General features: G+C 37.1%; 1 protein-coding gene across 5 annotated transcripts in view; it reads left to right on the top strand.

Annotated features, from left to right (window-relative positions):
• Zdhhc21 (zinc finger DHHC-type palmitoyltransferase 21) overlaps positions 1–26,809 on the top strand; it is a 77,550-nt gene that overhangs the window by 10,087 nt on the left and 40,654 nt on the right. For all 5 annotated transcript variants that reach the window (XM_045132151.1, XM_045132154.1, XM_045132148.1 and 2 more), the window contains exons 2-5: positions 6,576–6,773; positions 10,098–10,196; positions 17,310–17,421; positions 20,984–21,122. In XM_045132151.1, the coding sequence (XP_044988086.1) occupies positions 6,620–6,773; positions 10,098–10,196; positions 17,310–17,421; positions 20,984–21,122 (504 nt within the window). In that variant the 5' untranslated portion in view covers positions 6,576–6,619. The remainder of the gene's footprint in view (positions 1–6,575; positions 6,774–10,097; positions 10,197–17,309; positions 17,422–20,983; positions 21,123–26,809) is intronic.

Raw genomic sequence — 26,809 nt, 5'->3', positions numbered from 1 at the left:
ACCATTAATAGGTACTGATGGAGAGCTGTAATTGAAGAGACATGTATTTGGTGGAATATGGTAAAAAAATAACCAATAGATTAAGGCAAGATAAAAGCTAAATGCAAATACCAAGTAGTCACAAACCATCTCAGGGAATTTGTGAGTGGTAAGTTTGTATTTGACTTTACATGGGAATGTTTGATTTTGTGTCATATTTTTTTTGGAGTCTAATGCTTAGATGTACTTAATTGTTCACTAGCAAATGTAGTTAAGTTATGCTTACTTGCATTTATGTTAAGTTTTTTTTTAAATATTTCTTTTTCTTATTTTACTGAGAGAGAGACAGAGAGAATGGCTGTGCCAGGGCCTCCAGCCATTGTCAAACTCCATGCCACAGACTCCACCTTGTGCATCTATCTAACATGGGTTCTGGGGAATCAAACCTCGATCCTTAGGCTTCACGGACAAGTGCCTTATTTTTATTTTGGTTTTTTTTTTTTTTTTTTTTTTTGTTTTGTTTTTTCGAGGTAGGGTCTCACTCTGGCTCAGGCTGACCTGGAATTCACTATGTAGTCTCAGGGTGGCCTCGAACTCGCTCAGGCTGACCTGGAATTCACTATGTAGTCTCAGGGTGGCCTCGAACTCACGGTGATCCTCCTACCTCTGCCTCCCGAGTGCTGGGATTAAAGGCGTGCGCCACCACGCCCGGCTTATTTTGGTTTTTTGAGGGAAGGTTTAACTGTAGCCCAGGCTAACCTGAAATTCAGTGTGTAGTCTCAGGGTGGCCTTGAACTCACAGCAATACTGCTACACCTCTGCCTTACAAGTGCTGTGGTTAAAGGCATGCACCACCACACCTGGCTCATATAAAGTTTCAGCTAAACATTTTTTAATGAATATTTCCACATGAAAAAATAATTTGTAAGTAATACAAACCTCAGAAACATCTTTCCACATTATACCATCTTATATGGCTTTATTCATTTCTCTGTACACTCCATTTTAAAAACTAATTTTAAATTATAAACAAAGGCTCAAATTATGGACTGGGAAGATTGCTCAGTGATTAAAGACTTGCTTGCAAAGCCTGTCAGACTAATTCAATTCCCAAGCCACCCATATAACCCAGGTGCAAAAAGTGTCACAAGAGTCTGGTGTTTATTTGCCATGGTGAGGCCCTGGTTTACAGTTCTGATTTTTTTCAAGTTTAATTTACATTCCATGGAACCATAGATTTTTGTTTTTGCCAATATAGCTCGTTTTATTCTCTCAGGAATATCTTGTAAGTAGCCATAGGCAGGTCGAGACATGTAGGTCTGCTTCCTTTTATCTCCCGCTCCCCCAAATTACAGCTGCAGGGGAAAAGTCCACCCTATTGATTTTAACTTATTTAATCATTTCCCTCTTTTGCACAAGAGTGTACCTGGTGCCATTTTGTATGATGACTAAAAGTGTCATATCCTTGGTCATCCTTGTAGTATACATGTACTTGCATTACTCCTCAGTATTTGTGCTTGTAGTGCTATGAATAAGCTGCTGAGCTTTCACGTTTAGATAGATGTCACCAAAGCACTCTCCACCATGGTCATACCAGTTTCCCTTCCTGGCAGTGATGTGTCAGAGTGCTGCTCTTCTACGCTGGGCCCTTGCTTCATTGTATAGCATCTGTCTAAAAGTTTTTCCTAATCAGTAATGAGTAGCAGTTGGGTTTTCCTGGTTTGTGAATTGCTTGCTTATGCATTTGCTTGGTGTGTCTCATCTTAGTTATGTGTTAAAAATATTTTTTTCCAAAGATGATCAATCAGGTGGGTCTTAGTTGTGGACACCCTAATTCCTAGCATTTAAAATCACTTGCTTTTGACTTCTGGAGTTGGTATTTAAAATTTTGAAATTTAGATGAAAAAGCAGAATCACTGTGTACTAAAGTGCCAGGGGAAATTCTGTATGGTGAGTCAGTCAGATCAGCTTTGAATTATGAGTTAACTTTAAGTCAACACTGATAGGGACATTGCAGATGTGAGAAATGAATGATGCAGTATGTTTTTCATACAGGATAGCAATGAAACCATCTTGGAGAGTCATAGAAAAAGTTTAGAGAGGGCTGGAGAGATGGCTTAGCGGTTAAGCGCTTGCCTGTGAAGCCTAAGGACCCCGGTTCGAGGCTCGGTTCCCCAGGTCCCACGTTAGCCAGATGCACAAGGGGGCGCATGCGTCTGGAGTTTGTTTGCAGAGGCTGGAAGCCCTGGCGCGCCCATTCTCTCTCTCTCCCTCTATCTGTCTTTCTCTCTGTGTCTGTCGCTCTCAATTAAATAAATAAAAAAATTAAAAAAAAAAGTTTAGAGATATTCTACCACATTTCTTGTTAACAATTTTGGCTAATCTCTATTTATTTTTAAAATTTCTATCCTGATGTTAGTTTTCTGTGGTAGTAGCTTTTTAAATTTTTTATACCTGGTGTCCTGAATATTCTTCTGAGGTAGTGAAATGCAGGAGGCTGAAATGGTAAGAAAGGGAAGGTTGAATCCCATCCAAATAATTTGAGCATCATAAATATTTATTCAGGATAGTTTATGACAGTGGAGTTATAATTTCCTTAAAAATAGGTTGTGCTGTAGTAATTTATATCATTAAGAAGCTAGTCAGCGCTCACAAGATAGCAATCTTAAAGAATGTTGAAGTACCAGCGTATCCAGTGGTCACCACAGAGTTTGAGTTATGAGCTCACCAGTTAATATCCAAATTAGGATGTTGGGATCTCTGGCTAATGAAAGTATTTTATAAATGTGGTTCTCGTACCTGGGCAGCAGCCTTGTGTTCAGTTCAGTTTTTGCTCAGGATGTGTAATAGTTTCTGTTTGGCCACAAACCACGCCTGGTAGATATTAACCGAGGCGACCGATCTTGCCACTCTACCAGTTACGTGTTTGTAGTTCTAATCTGATTTGGAGCTCTTAGAAGACTACTGTTTTCTTCTCATTATCAGGATTATGTGGCATAATTTTTACTAATCAGGTATTAACTTTAAATATTCAATATTCTGTTTCTTGTTTAACCTTTCTATCCTGGGTTCACTTTTCCTTGGGAATGCTTGTTTTAGAGTGTGGCATCTTGTATGTTTTTATTTAGCAAAGACAGACCACCTTAAGTGATAGTATATTGTGTTATTTTCTGTGAGAGATCTTTTAATAATAAGAAATTTTTGTTATTTTCTGGGATAGTGAATAAAAATGGAGTTCATAATTTGAATATTTGATAATTTTCACACTTGCTTTGCAGGCTTGTATGTCTTTTCTATTTCTGATGTTAATACATTAGAAATGAACGATGTAACAGCCTAAGTAATTGTTGAAATTCACAATTTTGTAGTCCTGAATAGAGCTGAGGCATGGAAAAGAGAAAAGTACATGAAAGTAATGTTATAAAAAGACTATTGAGAGACAGCCTTCTGTCCTTTCTTTTAGCACCTCCTAAATAGTAAGTCTGTAAACAACCATTAACTTTGAGACCAGCTTGGGCTACAAGCTTTGGTAGCAAGAGATTTGGTCTTGCTACCAAATCTCAAGTTCCACCCCAGGAAAAAGAATCAACATTCTTTTAATGTTTGCATTTTTAGCTATGTAGGTAGCTTTTTTTTTTTGAGGCTGGGTCTTACTCTAGCACTGGCTAACCTGGAACTAATTCTGTAGCCCAGGCTGGCCTCAAACTCATATCAATCTACCTCAGCTTTCCAGGTGCTGGAATTATAGGTGGGTAAGAGCCACCATGCCTAATTCTCAACTTCTACTTTCTAAAAGGCCTAGCTATTATTTCTATTTATAATTTCTAGATGAAGATTAAATGAACCATATCTGGTTTGAATTGTTAGACAGTACTATATTTGAGTTGTTGTCTCTTTTTGAGGTGAAACCTGGGTGTGTGTGTGTGTATGTGTATGTGTTTGATTAAAATCAGGCTTTGAACAGTAGATAAGTGGTAGCCCTAAATTGTGAACCTAGCCTGTTCTTTTCTTTTGTATCTGTTGCCCCAGTTGTTTGCAGTGTATGAGGATGACAGGAAAGATGTTCTTTAAAAAGTAAGTATCACTTAATCTTTCTTAGCTTCGAGGCTCTTCAATGGAAGATAAATTATTCATAGAATGAAGTACAGTTTGGAAGTCTAGGAGTCATTTTTGATTCTTTGGTAACTCATAATGGTGAATCAATTAGCAAGGCTCATGGACTTGATTGCATTTTATCACTTGTTTCCTTCCCTCCTTAATTTTGCCTTTTGTATTTTTTTAGCCTAACCGATAACTGTCTTGCATTTTATTCTGTACAACAGAGCTTTAATAATTATTTAAAGTATAAATCTTACTTAGCTCCTTGATTTGATGGTAATCCTGTGACTAGGAATGAAATCTTAGTATTCCAAATGACACCATTTCCTTCATGGTGTAGATCCTATTCCTCAGTGTCACTGTCTGCAGCAGCTTTATGACATGTGATGGTGATTTGTGACACCTCTTGTGTGCTCACCTTCTTGCTCTTCTTCAGTGTTCTTCCTCATCTTCCTCCTGCTCTTCTTCAGTGTCCTCACTCGTCTTCCTCCTTCTCTTCCTCTGTGTTCTCCCTTGTCTTCCTCCTTCTCTTCCTCTGTGTTCTCCCTCGTCTTCCTCCTTCATCTTCCTCTGTGTTCTCCCTTGTCTTCCTCCTTCTCTTCCTCTGTGTTCTCCCTCGTCTTCCTCCTTCTCTTCCTCTGTGTTCTCCCTCGTCTTCCTCCTTCTCTTCCTCTGTGTTCTCCCTCGTCTTCCTCCTTCTCTTCCTCTGTGTTCTCCCTCGTCTTCCTCCTTCATCTTCCTCTGTGTTCTCCCTCGTCTTCCTCCTTCTCTTCCTGTGTTCTCCCTCGTCTTCCTCCTTCTCTTCCTCTGTGTTCTCCCTTGTCTTCCTTCTGCTCTCCCTCAGTGTTCGCCCTCATGTTCCTCCTGCTCTTCCTCTTTTTTCACTCACACCTTTCTTCTCATTTTTCTTGTGTTTTACTACTGTTTTCAAGTTCTTTGTTGGATAACTTGCATTCAGCTTTCAGTGTTGAGCTCAGTTTGGATTTGTTACGAGAAGTTTTGCTAAATTCCTGATATAACTTAGTTTCAATCATCTGTGTGCTTCATGGCTAGTCCCCAGATATGGAATTTACCACATTATAATGGCTCAAGTTGCAGTTAGACTCTTTTTTAAAGCAAAGATTATGTCTTACTCATAGTTATGTGTACTATATCTTTCAAGTTAGTAGTATGCATTGGAGTCTGAACAAATGCTTGAAGTGAGCAGGTTCACTACCTGCTGGAGCTAACATTTCAATGATGTTTCGTGGGCTACTTGATTCTTTGCCAGCAGCCGGTAGTATAATGCATCTGCCGAGCTTTGTGGGTATTCTAGCAGATAGATGGTGGTGATGAACGTTGTGTACTCTTTAGATACTCCCTAGTGGAATCTGGTTTATTTATAGGTTTGAGAACTATTGTCTTTGTTTCTTATTAAACCATTATGTTTTATGTAAAGTGTATTTCTAATATTATCTGGTAATTAACAGTTTAGCCTTTATCAAGTTGCATCTTTACGAATATATTTTAAACTACTTTGTGGATATCATTATAGAGGTATCAGCATTTGGAGACTGGCTTAAGGATCTGTTGGTGGTTTGTTATCACTCAATTGAGTGAAAAGCTCTATTAAAGCAGGAGGTGTCTTGAATTGTTAACAGTGACATCAACTGGACTTCATTCTCTGTGTGTAGTGTTTTTATCAGTTTGTAATTTTTATTTTTTAACTTTAGCACTGAAAAGATTTTTAAAATACTTTATTGTGGTTTGAAGTGCATAATTCTTAAGTTCATCACTATTACGTTTACATATGTACCTACAAAGTGCCAATCAGGTCAAGAGGCAGAGCATTATAGCTCCACAAAGATACTCTCAAGACTCTTTCCCATTATAGCCCCCCCCCCCCACAAGACAACCAGTACTTTGAATTGTGTCACTGTCAGTTAATTCTATGGTTAACAATACTAACATTTTTTGCATACATATTTTGCTGGGCATATGCTCTCATTTTTTGTGTTTATACATGGAATAGCTGGATTAAAGATAAACATGTGTTTTGATTTCAGTATGTAATGTACCCTTAATAGTGATCTATTAATGAATAAGTTAAATTATTTGAAACTTTAAAAATGAATATTTTTATTTATTTATTTGCAAACAGAGAGAGAGAGAGAGAGAGAGAAGACAGACAGAGAGAGTGGGTGTGCCAGGGCCTCCAGCCTTTGTCAACGGACCCCAGATGCACGTGCCACTTTGTGCATCTAGCTTACATGGGAACTGGGGAATCAAACTCAGGTCCTTAGCCTTTGCAGACAAGCATCTTAACTGCTGAGCTATCTCTCCAGTCCCTATTTGTAGCTTTTGATGAAGTTTCTGTTAATTTCCTAAGTGTTTCATTACTTAAAAAGGATGATATACAAAGAAAATTTAGATGTCATTTTATAGTTGCTTGGAAAAAAATTTTTTTGTGAAATAATTTTTTTCTATGCTAGTAACTTCTTCCTTTCTTTCCTTCTTAGGGTCGTCTGTCCTGTGGGTTGGCAGACTGTTGTAGGCCTGCACAATGGGTCTGCGGATTCACTTTGTTGTTGACCCACATGGTTGGTGCTGCATGGCTTTGATTGTCTTTGTCTGGTTGTACAATATTGTTTTAATTCCCAAAATTGTCCTCTTTCCTCACTATGAAGAAGGACATATCCCAGGCATATTAATCATAAGTAAGTTTCTAAGTCTTTCTTTATGTAATTAAAGATTTTCCTTGTTGTAAATGTTTTTGATGTGTAGTGTCACTGTGTCTTTGAATATATTTATTTTGGTATTGCTGTTAATATTATTATTTATTAAGTTACAGAACCTTAAAGTAACATTAGCCTTTATATATTTGCAGTTAGATGAAAGTTTTATATTCACAGTATCTAACTCTGAAAGTATAAAAGACCCTTTAAGAAAACTGTAATGATGTGTGTGTGTTTTTAATACTTTTGTCTTGTATTTAAACTGCAGGTGTGAAAGGTGTTTTTTTAAAATATGTATTTTTGATACCAGAGGTTTAAATAACATTTTTTTTTTTATTTATTTGAGAGCGACAGACACAGAGAGAAAGACAGATAGAGGGAGAGAGAGAGAATGGGCACGCCAGGGCTTCCAGCCTCTGCAAACAAACTCCAGACGCGTGCGCCCCCTTGCGCATCTGGCTAACGTGGGACCTGGGGACCCGAGCCTCGAACCGGGGTCCTTAGGCTTCACAGGCAAGCACTTAACCGCTAAGCCATCTCTCCAGCCCAACATATTTTTACTTTTAACCAGTTGTAGTAAAAATGCTACAACAAAACAAACACACACACACACACACACACACACACACACACACACACACACACAAAACAACAAAGAAAATGAAGAGCATTTGACTCCGGTACTTGAAGTACACAAAGTTTAAACTGGTTATGACAAAAGTCTATAGTTGTGTTTCTTGAACTATAAAGAAGGCAAATTTTGGCAATCTTTAAGTATATGTGGCTTAAAAATATTTTTTAGCATTTGGCACCATATGAATGCCATTATATTTGATTTTGCATTACTGTTTCACAATGAAGCTTCGTTTAAGGCTTTGATTTTTATGATTATAAAAGAAGTAAGGCACAACCACAGTTTTTCTTTCTTATTTAAGTTTTATCACTGTTGATGTTATTCTTTTTGTTGAAAAAGTAAAACTATTGAAACTAAAAATTATAGAGTAATATTGCTGTTATGCTGATTTTAAATACACAGTACATCATACATACTTTATAAGCAAGTCACATGGAGATAAAGTTGAAATCATAGAAGATGCAAATGGCCTTTCAAAATCAACACAGTGTGCTCTGAAACTTTGTGATGGAATACCATGCATCTGTGATCAATGAACTATGTGGTTGTGAATCAGACACAGACTATTAGCACGACTACTTGAGCTAAACCTCTGCATGGCTCATAATTTTTAAAGTGTATAGTTAATATTATGCATGTTATTGTTCTTTCTTCCATTCTTACCAGTATGTGCCCATTTGCAAAACAAAAATGCCAATAATCAGTAATAGTCCTGTAAAAGATGTTAACTCTGTTTAGTCATTGACTGATCTTGCTCTAACCTTAAAATTTTGTGACTATTGACCTCTGTTGCATTTATTGTTATAAAACCCCTGAAAATTATCAGCCATTTCAAATATTGGCATTACCTTGGTGTATTCACTGCTGTATGCATTATTGTTCTTTGTTGCTGTTTTATGTCTTCATATTAGCAAAATATGAATTGTGTGAAGAAAAACCCTGATCTTTAAAAAAAAAAATCCCCCTCTCCTTCTGTAGCAGGTAAAATATTTTTTTTGTTCTTGAGAACTTAACTATCAAGAATTTAGTAGAAGCAGGTATACTACTCTCATTTTGATGTTTTTGTTAATGTTTCCAAACAATGCACTTTGAAGTCAGAATCACTTCTTACTGTTTTCATATACTTCTGATGTGCTTTATCACATTAGTGATCAGAAATGAGGTATAATTCTCCAATCCCTGCCCATAAGAGCTAAATAGGATCTTACTGTAAGTTGAAGGGAGTTCTGCTCTAACTCATGGATTGTGAAGTATGAACTGTTGTTGAGTTTGATTGACTGTCGATAGATTGTGGTATGGCGTATCTGGAGGCTATTGAATGCAACTTACAATGTGTAACAAAAATTTTTATTCTTTTAGTACTATATATATATGTGTGTGTGTACATGTACACACACACATATATATATAAAGACAGAGTCTTCCAGTGTAGCCCAGGCTAGCTTTAAACTTGCAATCCTTCTGGTTCTTCCCAAATGCTGGGCTCACAGTGTACCTTCACTGTGCCTGGCTTAAAAAGGTATTTTTTTTTTAAGAGAAAAAGGTTGATGTTTCTGGGGGGGCGGGTGGTGAGAATTTCATGAGACCAAAATCATTGATTAAAAAGCTGATTATGGGCCAGGCATGGTGGCACACACCTTTAATCCCAGCATTCAGGAGGTAGAGGTAGGAGGATTGCCATGAGTTCAAGGCCACCCTGAGACTGCATAGTGAATTCCAGGTCAGCCTGAGCTACAGCGAAACCCTGCCTCAGAAAACAAAACAAAAATGCTGATTATAGTAGCACTTTAAACTTTTGCATAATTTCTGATATAGCTTATTGACATACTTGACCATGTCACCAAAACAAATCAGATGAAAAAAATGCATCATACATGGCATTTGCAGTTTTCTGTACTTCCCTCATTTGGCTCATAAGAGCTATGAAAAGTATAATCTCTACTATACAGATGATAAAACTGACTCCAGAATGTATGCCTCTAGTCCTAGCACTTAGAAGGCTGGAGCAGGGTCGTGTATTTCATCCTGGGCAACATAGTGAGACACTTTAGCAAAGCAGATGGACAGATGACTAGTGTCATACAGTGAACATTTCGGCTGTTTACTTGAACATGTGCAGTGTGTTTTTTAGTCTTCCAACATAATGCCTATATTTTAATTGAAAATGTGCAATTATGGTGATCAAATCTCAATTTTTCCTTACTGTTAATTTTTCCTGGTTATTTTAAAGTTCAACAGTTTCCCATCCTACTTGAATCATCTTAAAATCCCAAAGAAAGGGCAATGTATTTGAATATCACTTATGCAGAGTAATTTTAAATAGTGTTAATAAAAGGTTAATGTGGATTATTATTTAAAGTATTATTTTGATACTGTCAAATAAAGTATGTGTTGTTAAAAGGGAACTCATTTATACCATTATTGACTAGAAGCCTCTGTTACTGGTTTGTATCTGATTTGTAACAAGTTACATCAGTTATTATGCAAAAGAATATAAAATTGGTAAATTTAGTATAGTTCTCTTGATAGTATTATTTGGTAAGTGAAATGAATTTTTCATTTTATTTTTCCTTCTGATATTTTGAAAGTTATCTAGATGGGGTCAATTAAAATATACTTTTTAAATTTTAAATATTCTTGTTGATAAAATGACTTATTTCTTTATTTTATAGTCTTCTATGGCATTTCTATATTTTGTCTGGTTGCCTTAGTGAGGGCCTCCATAACTGATCCTGGAAGACTCCCTGAAAACCCAAAGATCCCACATGGAGGTATGGTGCTCTCTGGATTTATCAGTTGTGTCAGAATTGTTATCTTTATTAGCACATTTTATTGCCTTTAAAAGAAAGTCATTTGATACCACTTCGAAGTGTTTGGTAATGTGCTTTGTTCTCCATATTTCTGTGTTTAAGCTTGTAGGCCCTCTCCCACTTAACCCCTCTCCCTGCTGTCCTTATCACCGATGTTGTTTTCAGTTTGTTGTTGTTGTTCAGTATAGTATCCTTAGTTGTAGAAAGATTTCAGTCACATACATAATAAATATTTATGGAATGTAATAGAACTACCTGAGAAATTCTACTCACTTAAGAACATAATTTTATTATTGGTGCCATTCACCTCATAAATTGAAAATACAATATTGTTTATAGTAAATGTTTATAGTACTATGAACATTATTGCATATCTTATATTTTAAAAATATTTTAAAAATTCATATTTTAAAAATTCAATGAGGACTTTGCAAATATGTTTTTCTTTTTAATGTGTATGTATGTGTGCTGTGCATGCATGTGTGTGTGCTTGTTCATATGTGTATAGGCATATAAGCACACCCTGTGGAGGCCACAGGACAATGTCTAGTGCCTTATTCCATTACTCTCCATCTTATTTTATTTTTAAAAACTTAGTTGTTTATTTATTTGAGAGAGGGAGGGAGGGTGAGCAAGTAGCATGCGAGGGCTTCCTGCCACTGCAAACAACTCCAGAACATATGCACCTCTTTGTGCATCTGGCTTTATGAGGGTACTGGGGAATCAAACTTGGGCTGTTAAGCTTTGCAAACAAGTGCCTTTAGCCACTGTGCCATCTTCCCAGCCTTCCACCTTATTTTCTGAGCTAGAATCACTCACTGAACTCAGAGTTACTGACTAAGCTAGACAAGTTGGGCAGCCAGCCCTGTCTCCCCCTTGGCACTGGAATTACAAGTTTGTACCACCCTGCTCAGCATTTTATATGGATGCTGAGGATCCAAACTTTCTGCATGCTTATGTGGCAAGCACTACTCAATGACCACTTCCCCAGCTGTGAAAACCTTTTACTCTTGTGTGATATAAAGGTAGTTACTGATGGTCATGTTGCCAAATAACCACTCAAACTACAAAAAGCATGAAATTGTATTGCTTGATTATATACCAGATATAATATACTCACTCATCCTTTATCTTGGTTACTTACTCTGTACGTTTTGAGAATTCTACATGTTACATTTTTGAAGTCCATTATAGAACCAGATGACATTTTTTTTAGTATTATGGTGGCCTCTGAGCTACTGCGCATAAGAATTGTCTGAAAGCTTTAAAAATCCCAGTTTCTAGGTCACATCCCATATTAATTAAATCAGAATATTTGGAATGGGACAGCTATTAGTATTTTACAAGGTGTCAGTGGTTCTAGTGTGAAGCAAACTTTTGGTACCAGTGTAATAATTCCTTATGAAATGAGATTAAGTGAAAAGTCACAGAGCCTTCAATATTGTTCTTTATTTTATTTTTAGGCATATGTACTCATGTGTTTATATGTACATGTGTGTTTATATGTGTGTCTGCTTTCATGTGTGTATAGAGACCTGATGTCAACATTGTGTTTCCTCTATCACTTTCTACCTTATTATTTTATTTTTATTAATTTATTTCCAGGGAGAGAGAAGGGGGGAGGGAGGGAGAGAGAAAATGAATGATGGGCATGCCAGGGCCTCCAGTTTCTGCAAACGAATTCCAAATACATGCACCACTATGCGCTCCTGGCTTTATGTGGGTACTGGAGAATCAAACCTGGGTTGTTAGGCTTTGCAGGCAAGTGCCATAACCATTGAACCATCTCCTCAGCCCTTCCACTTTACATTTTGAAATAGGGCCTCTAACTGAATCCAGAGCTCAACAATTCAGCTAGACTAGCTAGCTATAAGTCCTGGGACCCCATCTCTACCTTCTTATAGGAGCCACCACTTTTGGCATTTTTACATGGGTTCTGAGGATCTGAACTCAGGTCCTTATGCTTATGCAGCAAGCACTTTACCCACTGAGTCCTCTCTCCAGTCTCTTGATTCTTGTTTTTTATTTTGAGATTTGTTATTTGGGGGCTTACTTGACCTTGCAAATTTAGAGATTAAATGCGAATGTTACACTGCTGCTTATGTAGTTGTGAACACTACATTGAATATTTAGGCAGCAATAGTAATACTGCCACTTAGCAGTTAGGAAGCTTGTATTTTGGGATGGGAGCAGAGAGGGTGGCACTCTGCAATCTTTGTGGAGTCCTTCTTTCCAAGTAACAAAAAGCCGAGAGCTTTCTAACATACCACATACAGGTGCTGTCTGCTTCAACTCTGAAGTCCAATAGTCTCAGCATGAAGTTTTTCTAACTCGAACCATTTCTGATGCTCTTGTTTGCAGTGGTCAAATATTCAAAAACCTGGAGGCTCCTGACATTGCAGTCAGTAAAAGGTTGTTAATTAATAGGAACAGCCATGATTCAGCTGTTATGAAATTGTCATGCAATTAGATTACTAGTTCTTAAAAATTTAGAAGAGAAAATAAGTATATTAGCTTTTGTCATAATGAAAATGCCAAGGAAGGCAGACATTATAAAGAAAAGATTTCTTTAGCTTGCAGTTTAGGATGCTTACCAGTCCAAATGATGTGATGCTGCCTGTGGTAAGGCTTTAGTCCAATTTCCAGTAGTAGTCTCATTTCCATCTGACATTAATTTTCTAGTCTCATTTCTTTCCTTGAGCCCTCACCAGAAATACCTATGTAACTCTGACTACAATATTCTAAGCGTCTTGTAATCTGTTCTTCCAAACATTTTTCCAAGCTCTGCCAGCAACCTACTTCCAAAACCAGCTCAACATTTTAGGTGCAGTGACTGCACTGGCTCAACTATGGTGAGGCCCTCTTGGCTATGCCACACCATGATGGATGGCAGTTGGGGCAGTGCTTGTAGGTGCAGGTGATTACGTTGCTAAACAGGAAGCCAGAGAAACGTTCCTGAGAACTCATTTCAAGAGGTTAATATCACTTCCAAGGTCAGCCCCTCTCCCCATGACCCAAAGACCTTCCAGTTAAGCCCCACTTCTTAAACATTCTGTCAGCTTTCACATTGTCGTACTGAGAACCAAACTCAACACAGAGACCTTTGGGTTCAAACCTCATCCAAACCGTAGCAACAAGGAATTGCAAGGTGTTTTTAATTTTATTTTTGGTTTTTGAGGTAGGGTCTTACTCTAGCCCAGCCTGACCTGGAATTCACTCTGTAGTCTCAGGGTGACCTTGAACTCATGGCTATCCTACCTTGGCCTCACAAGTGCTGAGAATAATGGCTGCACCACCATCCCCCCCCCCCCCCGGCTGAGTAATTGCAAGTTTTTATGAGAAGTTTCATCATTTAAAAAGAGTCTGGAGCCAGGTGTGGTGGCACATACTTTAATTCTAGCTTTCAGAAGGCTGAGATAGGAAGATCCCCATGAGTTTAAGAAAGGTCAGCCTAGGCTACAGAGTAAGTTCTAGGTCAACCTGGGATAGAGTGAGGAGGCCCTGCTTAAGGAAAAGAAAAATGTCTAACTGGGTATGCTAGCATACACTGTAATCCTATTACTCCTTAGGCTAAAGGACCTCGAGTTTGAGCCCACCCTGGAGTACATAGTAAAACCCTCTCAAAAAAAACAACTAACTAAACAAAAACACTTAGCAACAGCAAAGCCTGGAGTTCAGTCCCCAGCCCTGGAAAACGTCAAGTAATTCAAAATGTACCAATATGGTGAATACTTTACTGTTGCAGTCTGCTTCGAATTGCTGGTAGAAATCATCTAACCAAGAGCAGCTTCTGGAAAAAAAGCAGGCTTATCTTGGCTTACAGACTCGGGGGGAAGCTCCACGATAACAGGGAAAACTGTGGCATGAGCAGAGTGTGGACATCACCCCCTGGCCAACATAAGGTAGACAATAGCAGCAGGAGAGTGTGCCAAACACTGGCAAGGGGAAACTGGCTGTTAACACCCATAAGCCCGCCCCGAACAATACACTCCCTACAGGAAGCATTAATTCCCAAATCACTATCAGCTGGGAACCTAGCATTCAGAACACCCAAGTTTATGGTGGACACCAGAATCAAACCACCACACCAAGCAAGTAAAATCTTAATTCTTGGGATGGAGAGATGGCTTAGCGGTTAAGGCATTTGCCTGCAAAGCCTAACGACCTGGGTATGATTTCCCCAGTACATACATAAAGCCAGATGCATAAAGTGGTGCATGCATCTGAAGTTCATTTATGGTGCTAGAGGCCTTGGTATGTCCCTTCTCTCTGAGTCACTGTTTCTATTCTCTTTCTCTGCTTGCAAATAAATTAAAATCTTAATATTTGGAGGCTACTTGAGTTTATGTGGACCTACTGTATTGTTTTTACATTAAAGACTAGTTCCAGAGTATATGACATATTGCTGGCTTTTTATTTAGATGTTTGCATTTGATAGTGGCAGTTTTTCTTCCCAGAGTCCAGTGAACCTCCCTGTTACCCAACTGAAAACAATATAGGTATTTGCCATATTTTGATGTCTTCATAGGTTTTCTGTATTTCATATTATGATCTTCATGATGTCGTCTAGGTAGGTTAGTCAGTCAGGAGTGTAGATTATCCTAGATTTCACAGCACTATTCCAGAGTGTGTGGAATGCAGAGTCTTGCCTGTTATCTTTGTATCATGGGTATATATATACACATTAATAATTTTAGCTCTTTATTCACCTGGGATATAATTTTGGAGATCATTAGAGTCATCATATGCTTTTGGTATCTAGTGCTCTTGTAAATAAGGTTTAATTTAATTTTAAAAATGCTTTTATTTTCACAACAGTGTCTCTTGTAGCAAATAGTGGCCTCAAAGTCACTATGTTGCAGAGGATGGACCTTGATTTCTGATCCTCCTGCCTCCATATCCCAAGTGCTGGGATCACAGGCATGGGTCACCATGCTCAGTTTATGATGCACTGGGGATCAAACCTAGGGCTTTGTGCATTCTAGGCAAGTATTCTACCAACTCTGCTGCATCCCCAGCCCCGCCAATACCAGATTTTGACATTGAAAATAATATGGCATAATTTAAGTGTTGAAGGCATTGAATTGTGACGTTTATTTAGAAATATTAAAGGTTGTACCAGGCGTGGTGGCGCATGCCTTTAATCCCAGCACTCGGGAGGCAGAGGTAGGAGGATTGCCGTGAGTTCGAGGCCACCCTGAGACTCCATAGTGAATTCCAGGTCAGCCTGGACTAGAGTGAGACCCTACCTCAAAAAAAAAAAAAAAAAAAATTAAAGGTTGAGCAGTTTTATACGATTATGTTCTTCAGAAAAAGAAACTGAAAGCCCTAATACTTTTATGACTCTTACCATTTTTCATTCAATTAATCTGAAGTATTTTACGTACTTTTATGTTTATGAACAACATATATGCCATCCATTAAATACAAACTACTTAAATATAGGAGAATATCTCGTTTTCCCTTGAGGAGATCCTAAAATTTGATTTTAAAGCCTATTGAGCATGTTGATGAAATAGTCAACTGAAATAGTTATATATCTCCTCCCTAAAATGCTAACATGCATATTTGGAATAACAAATATAAAGTATTTGCACTGTAACTTAAAAATATCACTTTATCAGTTTCATATTTTATGGAATAACATTATTCAAACCTTCATTTTTTTCAAACAACTTGCTGTGGTGAGGATAACTCCTATGCCCAGTGAGCGACCTGTGGTTCAGTGCTCAGAGTGTTCACAGCTATGCAGCCCTCTTCAGCGGTGGAACAACTTTGCATCATTTTTAACAAAGCATACTGTATTTATTTCTTTTTACAAAAACTTTGATATGCTGTTTCAAAAAATTGTTATAGGATCTTCAAAATCAGGGGGTGGACTGAGCCTCCTTGCATGCTGCAGTTTGCCAGTCTCAGGCCTAAACCCCAACATCTTAAACCGAAGGTTGTGTAGCTGCATGTGGGGGCTGTGAAAATTTTGGCAACAGCAAAAGTTTTCTGAGCATGCAAAATTCGTTGGAGATCAAATGTGTCATGAATTGGAGGTGTTTCTCATAGTGTTGGCCTGTGCTGTATCGTGGGTAACTTCATTGCAGCTGTGACTGACACACAGCGTTGCCTGCTGCCCGCAGCCCACAGCTCCTACTGGAGACCATTGGATGCTATAAATTGTAGTATTTTTACTGTAATACAAATTTTTAAACTTTTATACTTAGACACTTAGTGACCAACTCTTGTGTGCAGTGGTTATACTGAATGTTCTGGGGATAGGAATTAGGATAATTTTACTCTGCCCATCCTTTAAGTATAATTAAAGTGCTAAAAATTTCTTTCATTAGATATTAAAAAGATGCATTTCACATAAGGAATTAATGTCTCATCTTGGAAGATGGGCTTGGTCAGAACAATTTATAATGAAAAGAAATACTTTCTCTGTGTATGCAAGTCTCCTGTTTTTCGTACAGGACATAATTGTATGCTGTATATGTAATCCAGAGGTAATTGCTACTTGAGTCAAACAGAGCTTTATAAAGAACTCCTATATTGAGGGGAGTGGTAGTATATATCTGGTAACCCCAGCATTCAGAAGGCCAAGGTAGGAAGATTGCAAATTCAAGGCCAGCTTAGGCTATAGAGTGAGATCCTATCTCATGAAAACAAAGCTGCTTCCCCATCCTTATGTGTATTAAATAGTAGTCAACACTATTTCTTTAATTTTTAAAATAAAACTTGTATAAACTTGTCTTGATAAAATTATTCTTAATATAATTATTGGATTTGAGGGTTTTATTATGAGATTTTACTTATATTCTAATAATATGCCTCAAACAGTGACTTTCTATCATTTACTAGGACTATAACAATGATGTGTTATTTTTGTAGTGTTTACCACTAGAAACATATAAATTAAGACATAGGTAGAATAAATAGCAACACTTATGACAAAAGTGTTTACATTGGAGTTTAGAAAAAGAAAAACCTCTAAGAGATATTTGTTGTACTCTCTATAAATCTTGTTGCTAAGCTTCATTACTTATTTGCCTTTAGTAAATGGATTCTAATTTCCTTCTCTAGAAAGGGAGTTCTGGGAATTATGTAACAAGTGTAATTTGATGAGACCAAAGCGTTCCCATCATTGCAGCCGCTGTGGCCACTGTGTGAGGAGAATGGATCATCACTGTCCATGGTAAGGAAAGAATGATACACGTCTACAAAATGAACACACACTGCTGGTAGCTTTGAACAGCTTCGTGGTGTGCTAGTGTGCACCTGCAATCCAAGCACTCAGGAGGCTGAGTCAGGAAATGCAAATGGATGAGGCAAGAGGATCAATTAAGGAAAAGAAAGAAAGAACAATCTAAGAATTTACAGGTTTAAATAAAGTCATCTCATTAAAATATTTTTAATAAGAATATCTTTATTTGATCATATGGTTTTGTTAATTTTTCCACTGAGATCTTGTCTTTGCTGACAAGGAAACATTTCAGCAGAAAAATAAGAATTAATATGTACCCACATATACAAAAGGATTAACATACTTACTTATATATTAAACATGTGAGGTGGCTCAGTGGCTAAAGCTCTTGCTGCACAAGCCTGGGGACCTGAGGTCAGATCCCCGAACCCACCTTAAGCTACCGCCCAGCAGCTCATGTCTGTAATATTAGCATTCCTATGATGATATGGGAGACAGAGAAAGGAGAATCTTCAGAAGCTGGTGGGCCAGCTAGCCTGGCATATGCAGTACTAACCCAGAGATCCCATCTTAAGGTGGAAGATGAGGATTGACACTCCACGTTGTCCTCTGACCTCCACACACATATGTGCTTTCCCTCCCACAGCAAAGGTGTTAACAAAAAAGGCAATGTGTAGAGTATTTGGTAGAGTATTTGATGTGTAGGAAGTACTTAAATACATGCTGTTACTTCATATTGGGGGATGTACAAGCCATTTACATTATGGCTTATATTCCTATGCAATTGAAGAACACATTTTAAATACACTGCTCTCTTCTACCTGTTGGGCTTTTAAAGTATTTTTTATTGGATATGGGTACGATCATTTTGTGCATGTTGGATTTGTGTAAGTGCTAAATAGCTATTTCTGCTGAACTGCCAACATTTTTAGTCAATAGGGGGCTCTCTTGTAATATTTAAAGAAAATCTGTTGAAAATATTTTTTTTAAACAAATGCTGTGAGAATTCTGTATTGTATCTCATTTCAAAGCTGTCACAAAAATCTGTGAACAAAATGAACAAGATATTGTATTTAATTCTGTTTTCCTAGCATTGAATCTTATATAAATATTTAAACTGGTATAGTGTAGCACTTTATAAATATATGTATATACATATATATTTATGTTTGTACACACATGCATGCACATATATGCAAAGTTAACTATATAATAGGCTTCTTTAATTTGTAACTTTATTCATGTAACATTGACTGCTAGCAATGCTAAGCAATTGAGTTTCCTTTGTTTTTGATAACTGACTTTAATGACACTATAAATTAGCACACTTAGTGGATACTGGATTTTTTAAATAAAGTGACTATTTAAAATGGGAAATTTCCTGAGATTAGGACAAAGTAATATTTTAAATAAAAGTATTTCAAGTTTTAAAAATATTTCCAAATCCACAAGGTAGTATAGTATATGACATATTATGAAATTGCCTTCTTTAAGGATTAGTTTCCCAGTAGTTTGTAAACCACAATGTTCCTTGCATTCACAACAATAGCAGATTGAAAAATGCTGTGTGATGCTTGTGTTTAGATAGATCATAATAACTCAGATACTTTTTATGGTAGTTTTTCTGATTAAAAGGGTAATAAATCTCCATGGTACAGTTGGATAATTGATGTTTCCTTATAAAAGAATGCCATAATTTAACAATTTAGAAAGAAACCAGGTTAGGAAATGATTTTTTTTTTTTTTGGCTTTTTGAGGTAGTGTCTCACTGTAGCCCAGGCTGACCTAGAATTCACTATGGAGTCTCAGGGTAGCCTTGAACTCATGGCGATCCTCCTACCTCTGCCTCCTGAGTGCTGAGATTAAAGGCATGCACCACCACGCCCGGCAGGAAATGAAGTTTTTAAAACTAATGATATTTGTTTATTTTTAAAAGATAAGGACCACTTTGGTGAGAAAATAAAGTTGGCTAACTTGAAGTCTAACATTGGAATGGATGATACCCAGTTCTCAGCTTCTTGCTTCCTGGCACCTGCTTAGTCTTGACAAGAGGGAAAAGGGAAGTAGGAATGCTTGGAAGAGTTGAAGGAAGTAGACAGGATCTAAATAGATTTGGAATCTTTATGATTGAATCTCCTGGCATGGCACTGCTGAGATGTTTGGAGTGAAGGACATAGAAAGCATAAATTAGAGACGGAATGTTTGATGTTTTCAAAACTGTTACTTGAGCTTGTCAGCACGTGTGGATTTGGTGGTCAGTTCTCAGAATATTGCAGTTGTTCTGATCTTCTTTCTAAATAGTTTGAATATTACTGACAAAACTCATGTAGATTGCATACTTTTGGGTGTGTTCAACCTCCCTGGTTAAGAATAAATGTTGTGGTTATAGCAGTTGTTTCTGGGGCTTTGGGGAGAGGAAGAATGTGTCAAGGATGCCATCTTTCAAGCAACAACTGTGAAGGAGCATTTTTCAGTGTGTGCCTAAGCTCACTTCTGAAAGCTGGAAAGTCTGACCAACAGGTAGCAAAACTATTGAATTACCTTTGCTACTGAGCATGTGCTCTAAAGTCTGAGAATGCCTCACAAGGCATTGCAGCTCAGTTCTAGATTTGATTTTTTTTAAAAAAAAATAGTTAAAATTTGAAATGGCGTATCTTAGAAGTAGCGATTTAATTTAGGAATGGAACCTGTTGTATCTTTTTAAAAAAAAATTTCCATGGTAGTATGATGCTATTTTGAAATGAAAACATTCATGTTAGATAATTTTGAGATAAAGTTTTCTGTTAGAATGAATTAGGCTAGATTTTCTGTTGGCATTTTAAACCTTATACTTTAAAATTTGGGGCATAATAACTTTATAACCATAAATAGTCATTTTAAGTTAGCCTTGAATCTTTTAGGGTAATGGCATTATCTTTATTCCTAGTTATACTTCACAATTGTTTTGGTGGACTGTAGCTCAAAGTGATTACCAGTAGTTTTGAATACTTGTGTTTTTTTCAAGGTAGGGTGTCACTCTAGCCCAGGAATACATTTTTATTTTCATCAGCCAGGGATAGAATTTTTAAAAGTAATAATACAAAGCAAAACATGTGCCTGGCAGTTATGTGAAATGGCAAGTATACACTATGTTTGCTTGAATGCATTCCCATTGCTCTCCAGCTAGAGGCTGCATGATGGGAAAGCAATGTTGTAAGAGTTCTTCCACCCCCCTCTGTCTCCTCCAACTGCACATTTCTGCCTAGTGACTTAAGTCCTTTGTTTCTGTTTCCATATCAATGACATAAGAAGACTAACCACCATCTGCTCCCCCTGCCTCACTGGGTTTGTGTGACTTGAAGAAATGTACTGTCTAAGTTGATTTCATTTGTAAAATAGAAAATGCTTTTTACAAATTTAGAGTGATCTATATGTATAGCTTGCTTTTAGGTTTGAACGAGACATCTTCAGCAAATTAAGAGTATGTGAGTTTAATTTTAGTCTTACTGATCCTGAAATGAACATCTTATTAAAGTTTAAAATATTGTTTCTTTTTCATTTTTTTCTCCTTCAGGATAAACAATTGTGTTGGTGAAGATAATCATTGGCTTTTTCTGCAGTTGTGTTTCTACACTGAACTTCTTACTTGCTACGCACTGATGTTTTCTTTCTGCCACTATTATTACTTTCTTCCACTAAAAAAGCGTAATTTGGTAAGCTATGTTTCTATCCACTAATGTTAGAGCAGTCTTAGCATACAGTGATTACATTGTGGGTCCTGCAAGTGCAGATTGAAAACAAAAACAACAAAAATAAGTCCCAAATTGGTTAATTTAAAAATACATTGTAACTGAGAAAATAGACCTTAGTCCAACATTTCTTTTTAAATAGATCTCCTTATAGCTATTTTTGTTGAATGGATTTCTTTAGAGAACATATATTAAGTCTTTCAGCATATGTATCTTGGTTTAAAAATACCTAAAATAATGAAAAGTATTGAAGAGAAAAATACTAAATTCTTTCCAGGAATAAAAATACAGACATAGACTTAAAGTTCTCAAAATAATAGTAACTTATTGAGAACAGGACTTTTTGTTCCTTTTATATTTTTTATTTTCTTCCTTTGAGAGAGAGAGAAATAGGTGTGTGTGTGGGGTGGGGGGGGGGAGACAGACAGAAGATGGCCACTTTAGGGACCTTTAGCCCCTGCTAATGAATTCCAGATGTGTGCGTCCCCTTTTGCATCTAGTTTATGTAGGTCTTGGGGAATTAAACCTGGGTCTTTTGCTTTGTAGGCAAGCGTGTTAACCACTAAGGCATTTCTTCAGCCCATTCTTTCATATTTTTTATATTCATTCATTCATTCATTCATGGTAGGGTCTCACTCTAGCCCAGGCTTACCTGGAATTCATTCTGTAGTCCTAGGCTAGCCTCAAACTCACAGTGACCCTCCTACTCCTGCTTCGTGAGTGCTGGGATTAAAGGCATGCATCACCATAACTGGCTTATATTATTTATTATTTAATTTATTTGAGGAAGGGTTACCCATGCTGACCTAGAATTCACTATGTAGTCCCAGGCTGGCTTTGAACTCACAGTAATTCTCCTACTCCTGCTTCCTGAGTGCTGTGATAAAAGGCATATGCCACCATGCCTAGCTATTTTTTACTTGTATCCAGGGTAGCCTTGAACTCATGACCTTCCTGCTCAGTCTCCCCAGGGCTAGAATTAAACACATACATCACTATATCTAGCTTTCTTCCATTAGCTTTTAAACATAATAATAATAATAATAATAACAACTTTCTGGTTGTTTTAGAGCCTTATATCTACACTATTTGAGGCCGTGCTTTCCCGATATTAGAGAGAAAGTCTAGTAAGAGGTTCAGACGTCCTAAAATGGTGATAGTAGATGTGGTAATGATGGTAGCAACTGCTGAGTCTTTTATTCCTTGACTCTGTCAACACTGTACTATGGACATATCATTTTAATGTTCTCAGCATCCTCATGAGAAAATAAAGCCTAATAGCTTAGATAAGATGTTGAAGACAAAAAGGCAGGTAGTGATTATTCCACTGGTTTTTATTTGTAGAGCTGTGATTTGAATCTGCATTATGTTTTTCAGCTCTTATTTTTACATCTTAGCTGATCTTAGATAGTATTTAAAAAACAACTGTGTGCATGTCTTTATGTGTGTGTATGTGTGCATGCATGTGCATATACACACAACTGAGAGACAGTCACAGAGGGATAGAAGATACAGGGATAGAAAGAAGAGAGAGAATAAAAATTTGAGGCAGTTATTTTCTTTACTATTTATATCAATATATACTCTATATATGTAAATTATAAAAATTACATAAAATGCTATGATACATTGATTAAATTTTGGAGTAACAGATCTATATATGTTTAGATTGTTTTAGCATGTTATACATAATTATTTTGAATAATTAAAAGAATATTTGAGGGCTCAGTATTTAAGGCACTTGCTTACAAAGCCAAAGACCCAAGTTTGATTCCCCAGGACCCACATAAGCCAGATGCACAAAGGGGCACATGTGTCTGGAGTTCATTTGCAGTGGCTGAAGGCTCTGGCATGCCCATTCTCTGTCTCTCTCTCACACAGAAAATATTTTTAAAAAATAATATTTGATAATTTTGTTTGACTGTAATTATTAATTTGGGGTTCCTTGTATGCCAATGCACTGATAATTTAAGGTGTTCCTGGAGCCTTGTCCTATGAATTCAAACAATGAAATCCACAGACCAGAGGATAAGGTTCAGAAAGGTTTTATTATAGCTTAAAACTTTAGGAAGAAGAGAAAGGGGGTTAAAGAAAGCAAAGTGGTGCTCTTATCCAGGGAGGCAAGAGGTGGCTTTGAGAAGCCCACCTCTGGATTCAGATCTGAGTGTTTTAAGGGGAGTGGCTATGTGAGAAGGACCAGGTCCACAGATTACTCTGGACAAAGACCAGATTTTTCAGCTTTGCCAGTAATCCTAGGTAAGGATTAGAGTTTCTGTTCTCTAGGAAGGGTGCAAACTTAATCTAGAGATCTTTCTTGGAGGGTATAACATCTGAGTTTCTTCAGGCTTGGTGACATTTCCCTCTTTTAATTAAGGAAAATTAAAAAAAAAAAACACACACACACACACATTCACTTAGGGTTCTGTTACTCTGACTACTGAATTTCTGTCTTCTATCATTAGTAGGTCCTTGTTTTTATTATATATGTTAAATATGGTATGTGTAGTTAAAATTAGGTACTAATAACTGAAAAAATTTTTTAAATTTTATTTTTATTTTTAAATTTTTATTTTGTTTTAATTAGAGAGAGGGGAGGAGAGAGTGAGGAAGGGAGGGGGAGGGAGAGAATGGGCCTTTAGCCACTGCAAACGAACTCCAGATGCATTGTACCTTGTACACCTTGTACATCTGGCTTACATGGGGTCTAGGGAATCAAACCTGGGTCCTTAGGCTTCATAGGCAAGTGCCTAAACCATTAAGTCCTCTCTCTATCCTGAATTTTTATTTTGAAAGCATTTGCTAGGCATGTGCTCCACCACTCAGCCACATCCCCTAGCCCTTCTGTTTTTACTTTTTAGTTGAAGATATGAGATCACTAAGTTACTTATTTAGCCCTGAACTTACTCAGTCACCTTGTCAGACTTTGAACTTACAGAATTCCTGCCTAAGGCTCCTGAAAAGAGAGCATTTTAAATATAGGTATTTGGCATTCTCACATTGAGAGTGTAGTATTTGCTCCTATTACAATTTTAAAAATCTTTCATCTTATAAAGTTTTTGACACTATTACAGTTATTACACGTAAAAGAGCCCTCCAATTAAACTTTCTATTATAATTGATTCTAAAGATATTAAAATTGTTTAGGAGAATTAATGTCATTATTTTCAAAAAGTAAGAGAAACATATTTTAGAAATATTTATGTAGACCTAAAGATCTCAGAGAATGAAGAGTACAAGGATTTGCTACAAGGCAAGAATGTGCCTTAGGTTTAATTTGGCACTCTATTTTTTAAAAATTTTATTTATTTCTTTACTTGGGGGAGAGAGAGAGAGAGAGAATTGGCATGCCAGGGCCTCCAGCTACGGCAAACAAATTCCAAACACATGCACCACCTTGTGCATCTGGCTTACATGGGCTCTGGGGAATTGAACCTGTCTTCTTAGGCTTTGCAGGCAAGCATCTTAACTGCTAAGCCATCCCTCCAGCCTAGCACTCCATATTTTATTAAATTTAATTTCTTAAAGAATTAGCTTACAAAGTAACAGGTTACCTTAGGGCATATATGCTCCATTTTGGTTCGTTCCATCTGATCATCTCCCTGCCCATCTCTTACCCTGCTCTGCTTTCTGGCCCCAGTATACAGTATCTGACACATTCTGTTGTCTTTCCTGCCTTCCTCATTTTTTTTATTTTTAAGAATATTTATTTTATTTTTATTTTATTTATTTGAGAGAGAGAGAGAACGAAGGCAGATAGGGAGAGAGAGAGAATGGTTGTGCCACAGGGCATTCAGCCAGTATAAATGGTGGGGGAGGGGGGAGCAGATAGAGAATGGACATGTCAGGGCCTTCAGTTGCAAATTAACTCCAGACACGTGTACCACCTTGTGCATTTGGCTTACATTAGTCCTGGGGACTCAAACCTGGGTCCTTTGGCTTCACAGGCAAATGCCTTAACCACTAAGCCTTTTCTCCAGCCCTGCCTTCTTCTCTTAAAACTTCTTTTTTCCCCTTAGTTTCGTGGGCCCCTTTCTAGTTTCCTGACCGATCTGCTCTCACCTAAATATACATACTAACAGTTAGAAACTAGGATCTGCATGTGAAAGAACTTATGCTTATTTGTCTTTCTGAGCCTGGGTTACATAGTTTAATGTTTTCCAATTCTATCCATTTCCTTGAAAATTTCATTTTTCCCTATAGCTGAATAATACACCATTGTAACATTTTTGTTATCAATTTTATCTGTTGATTTATTTGTACAGTGATTCCATTTCCTTGCTATTGTGAAAAGAACATAAGTAAATACAGTAGGGTGTGACATCCTTTAGCCATATGGCCAGGAGTAGTATAACTGGGTCATATGGTAGTTGTAATTTCAGCTTTTTGGGAAGCCTTCCACACTGATTTCCATAATGGTTACACCAGTTTACACAACTGACAGTGATAAAGGTTCCTCTTTCCCCACATCTCACCAGTATTTGTTGTCATTTGTTTTCTGATGGGATGAGATGAAATCTCAAAATATTTTTAATTTCATTTCTTTGCTGGCTAGCGATTTTCAACACTTTAAAAAGATCTATTGGCCATTTGTATTTCTTCTTTAGAGAATTGTCTGGTTAATTAGCTTATTGATTGGAAGTTTGGGTTTAATTTTTGCAGCTTTTCATGTATTCTACTTGTCTATGAATAATTGGTGAAGATTTTCTCTCATTCAGTTGGCTAGTTGTTCACTCTAGGAGATTTTTTTATTTCATCTTATTGTATTTGTTAATTCTTGGAGGGCATTTCCTATACCATTGAGGTTCTATTTAGAAATTTCTTGCCTATATCTATTTCTTGAAGTGTTTTCCTTTAGCATTTTATCATTTCCAGTTTTAAATTAAGGTCTTTGATCCAGTATGAACTAAAGTTTGTACTCAGTGAGAGATGGATCTAACCTTCTTTTCCCACAAATGGTTGCTAGTTTTGCCAGTACCATTGAAAAGGCTGTATTTTTTCCAGTGCATTTTGATACTTTTGTCAAAAGTGTCATGGCTGTTACTTTATGGACTTATGTTTGAATGTTCTGTTATGTTTCCTTAGTCTGCATGCCTGTATTTTCATGTGTATATCATACTATGTTGTCTTTTTGTCATCGTGGCTCTGTAGTTTAGCTTAAATCCAGTAATGTGATACCTCTGACTGTGTTCTTTTTGCTTAGAGCTGATTTGTAGGTCAGGTTCACTGATTTGTAGGTTCAAGTCATCTACTTGATCTTTAAATTAAAAAAAAAAAAGGATTTTGAAATCTTCCTGGCATTTCAACTGTGTCATCATCTTTGTTTTCTAGCATGAGACACTGTCAGCCTGAGGAGTTGCCATAGTGGGAGTGTTTTTGCATGCTTGTTGTTATTGTCTTTTGCATATCTGCTAGGGCATATATGTGCTTTGGTTTGTGGCTTTCCACTTTTTTTTCTCCACTGTTTTTGTTTGCTTGTTTGTTTATTTTATGTGAGTCCTCCTGGTGGGTTTTCTTCACTTGCAGTTATGTTCAAGGGAAAAGTTGACTGCAGCGACAACTATGATGGGTTGATAGAAATATTAATTTTAGTTGCAGGGAGGAGATTGTGCTCTTGACTTGAGTTCCTGTAAAGTTTGAAGAGAGGAATTGTA

The sequence above is a fragment of the Jaculus jaculus genome, chromosome 1, assembly GCF_020740685.1.
Source record: "Jaculus jaculus isolate mJacJac1 chromosome 1, mJacJac1.mat.Y.cur, whole genome shotgun sequence".
In the NCBI taxonomy this organism is placed as follows: domain Eukaryota; kingdom Metazoa; phylum Chordata; class Mammalia; order Rodentia; family Dipodidae; genus Jaculus; species Jaculus jaculus.
The sequence above is the reverse complement of the archived record's forward strand: the minus strand, read 5'-3'. Positions and strand labels throughout refer to the sequence as shown.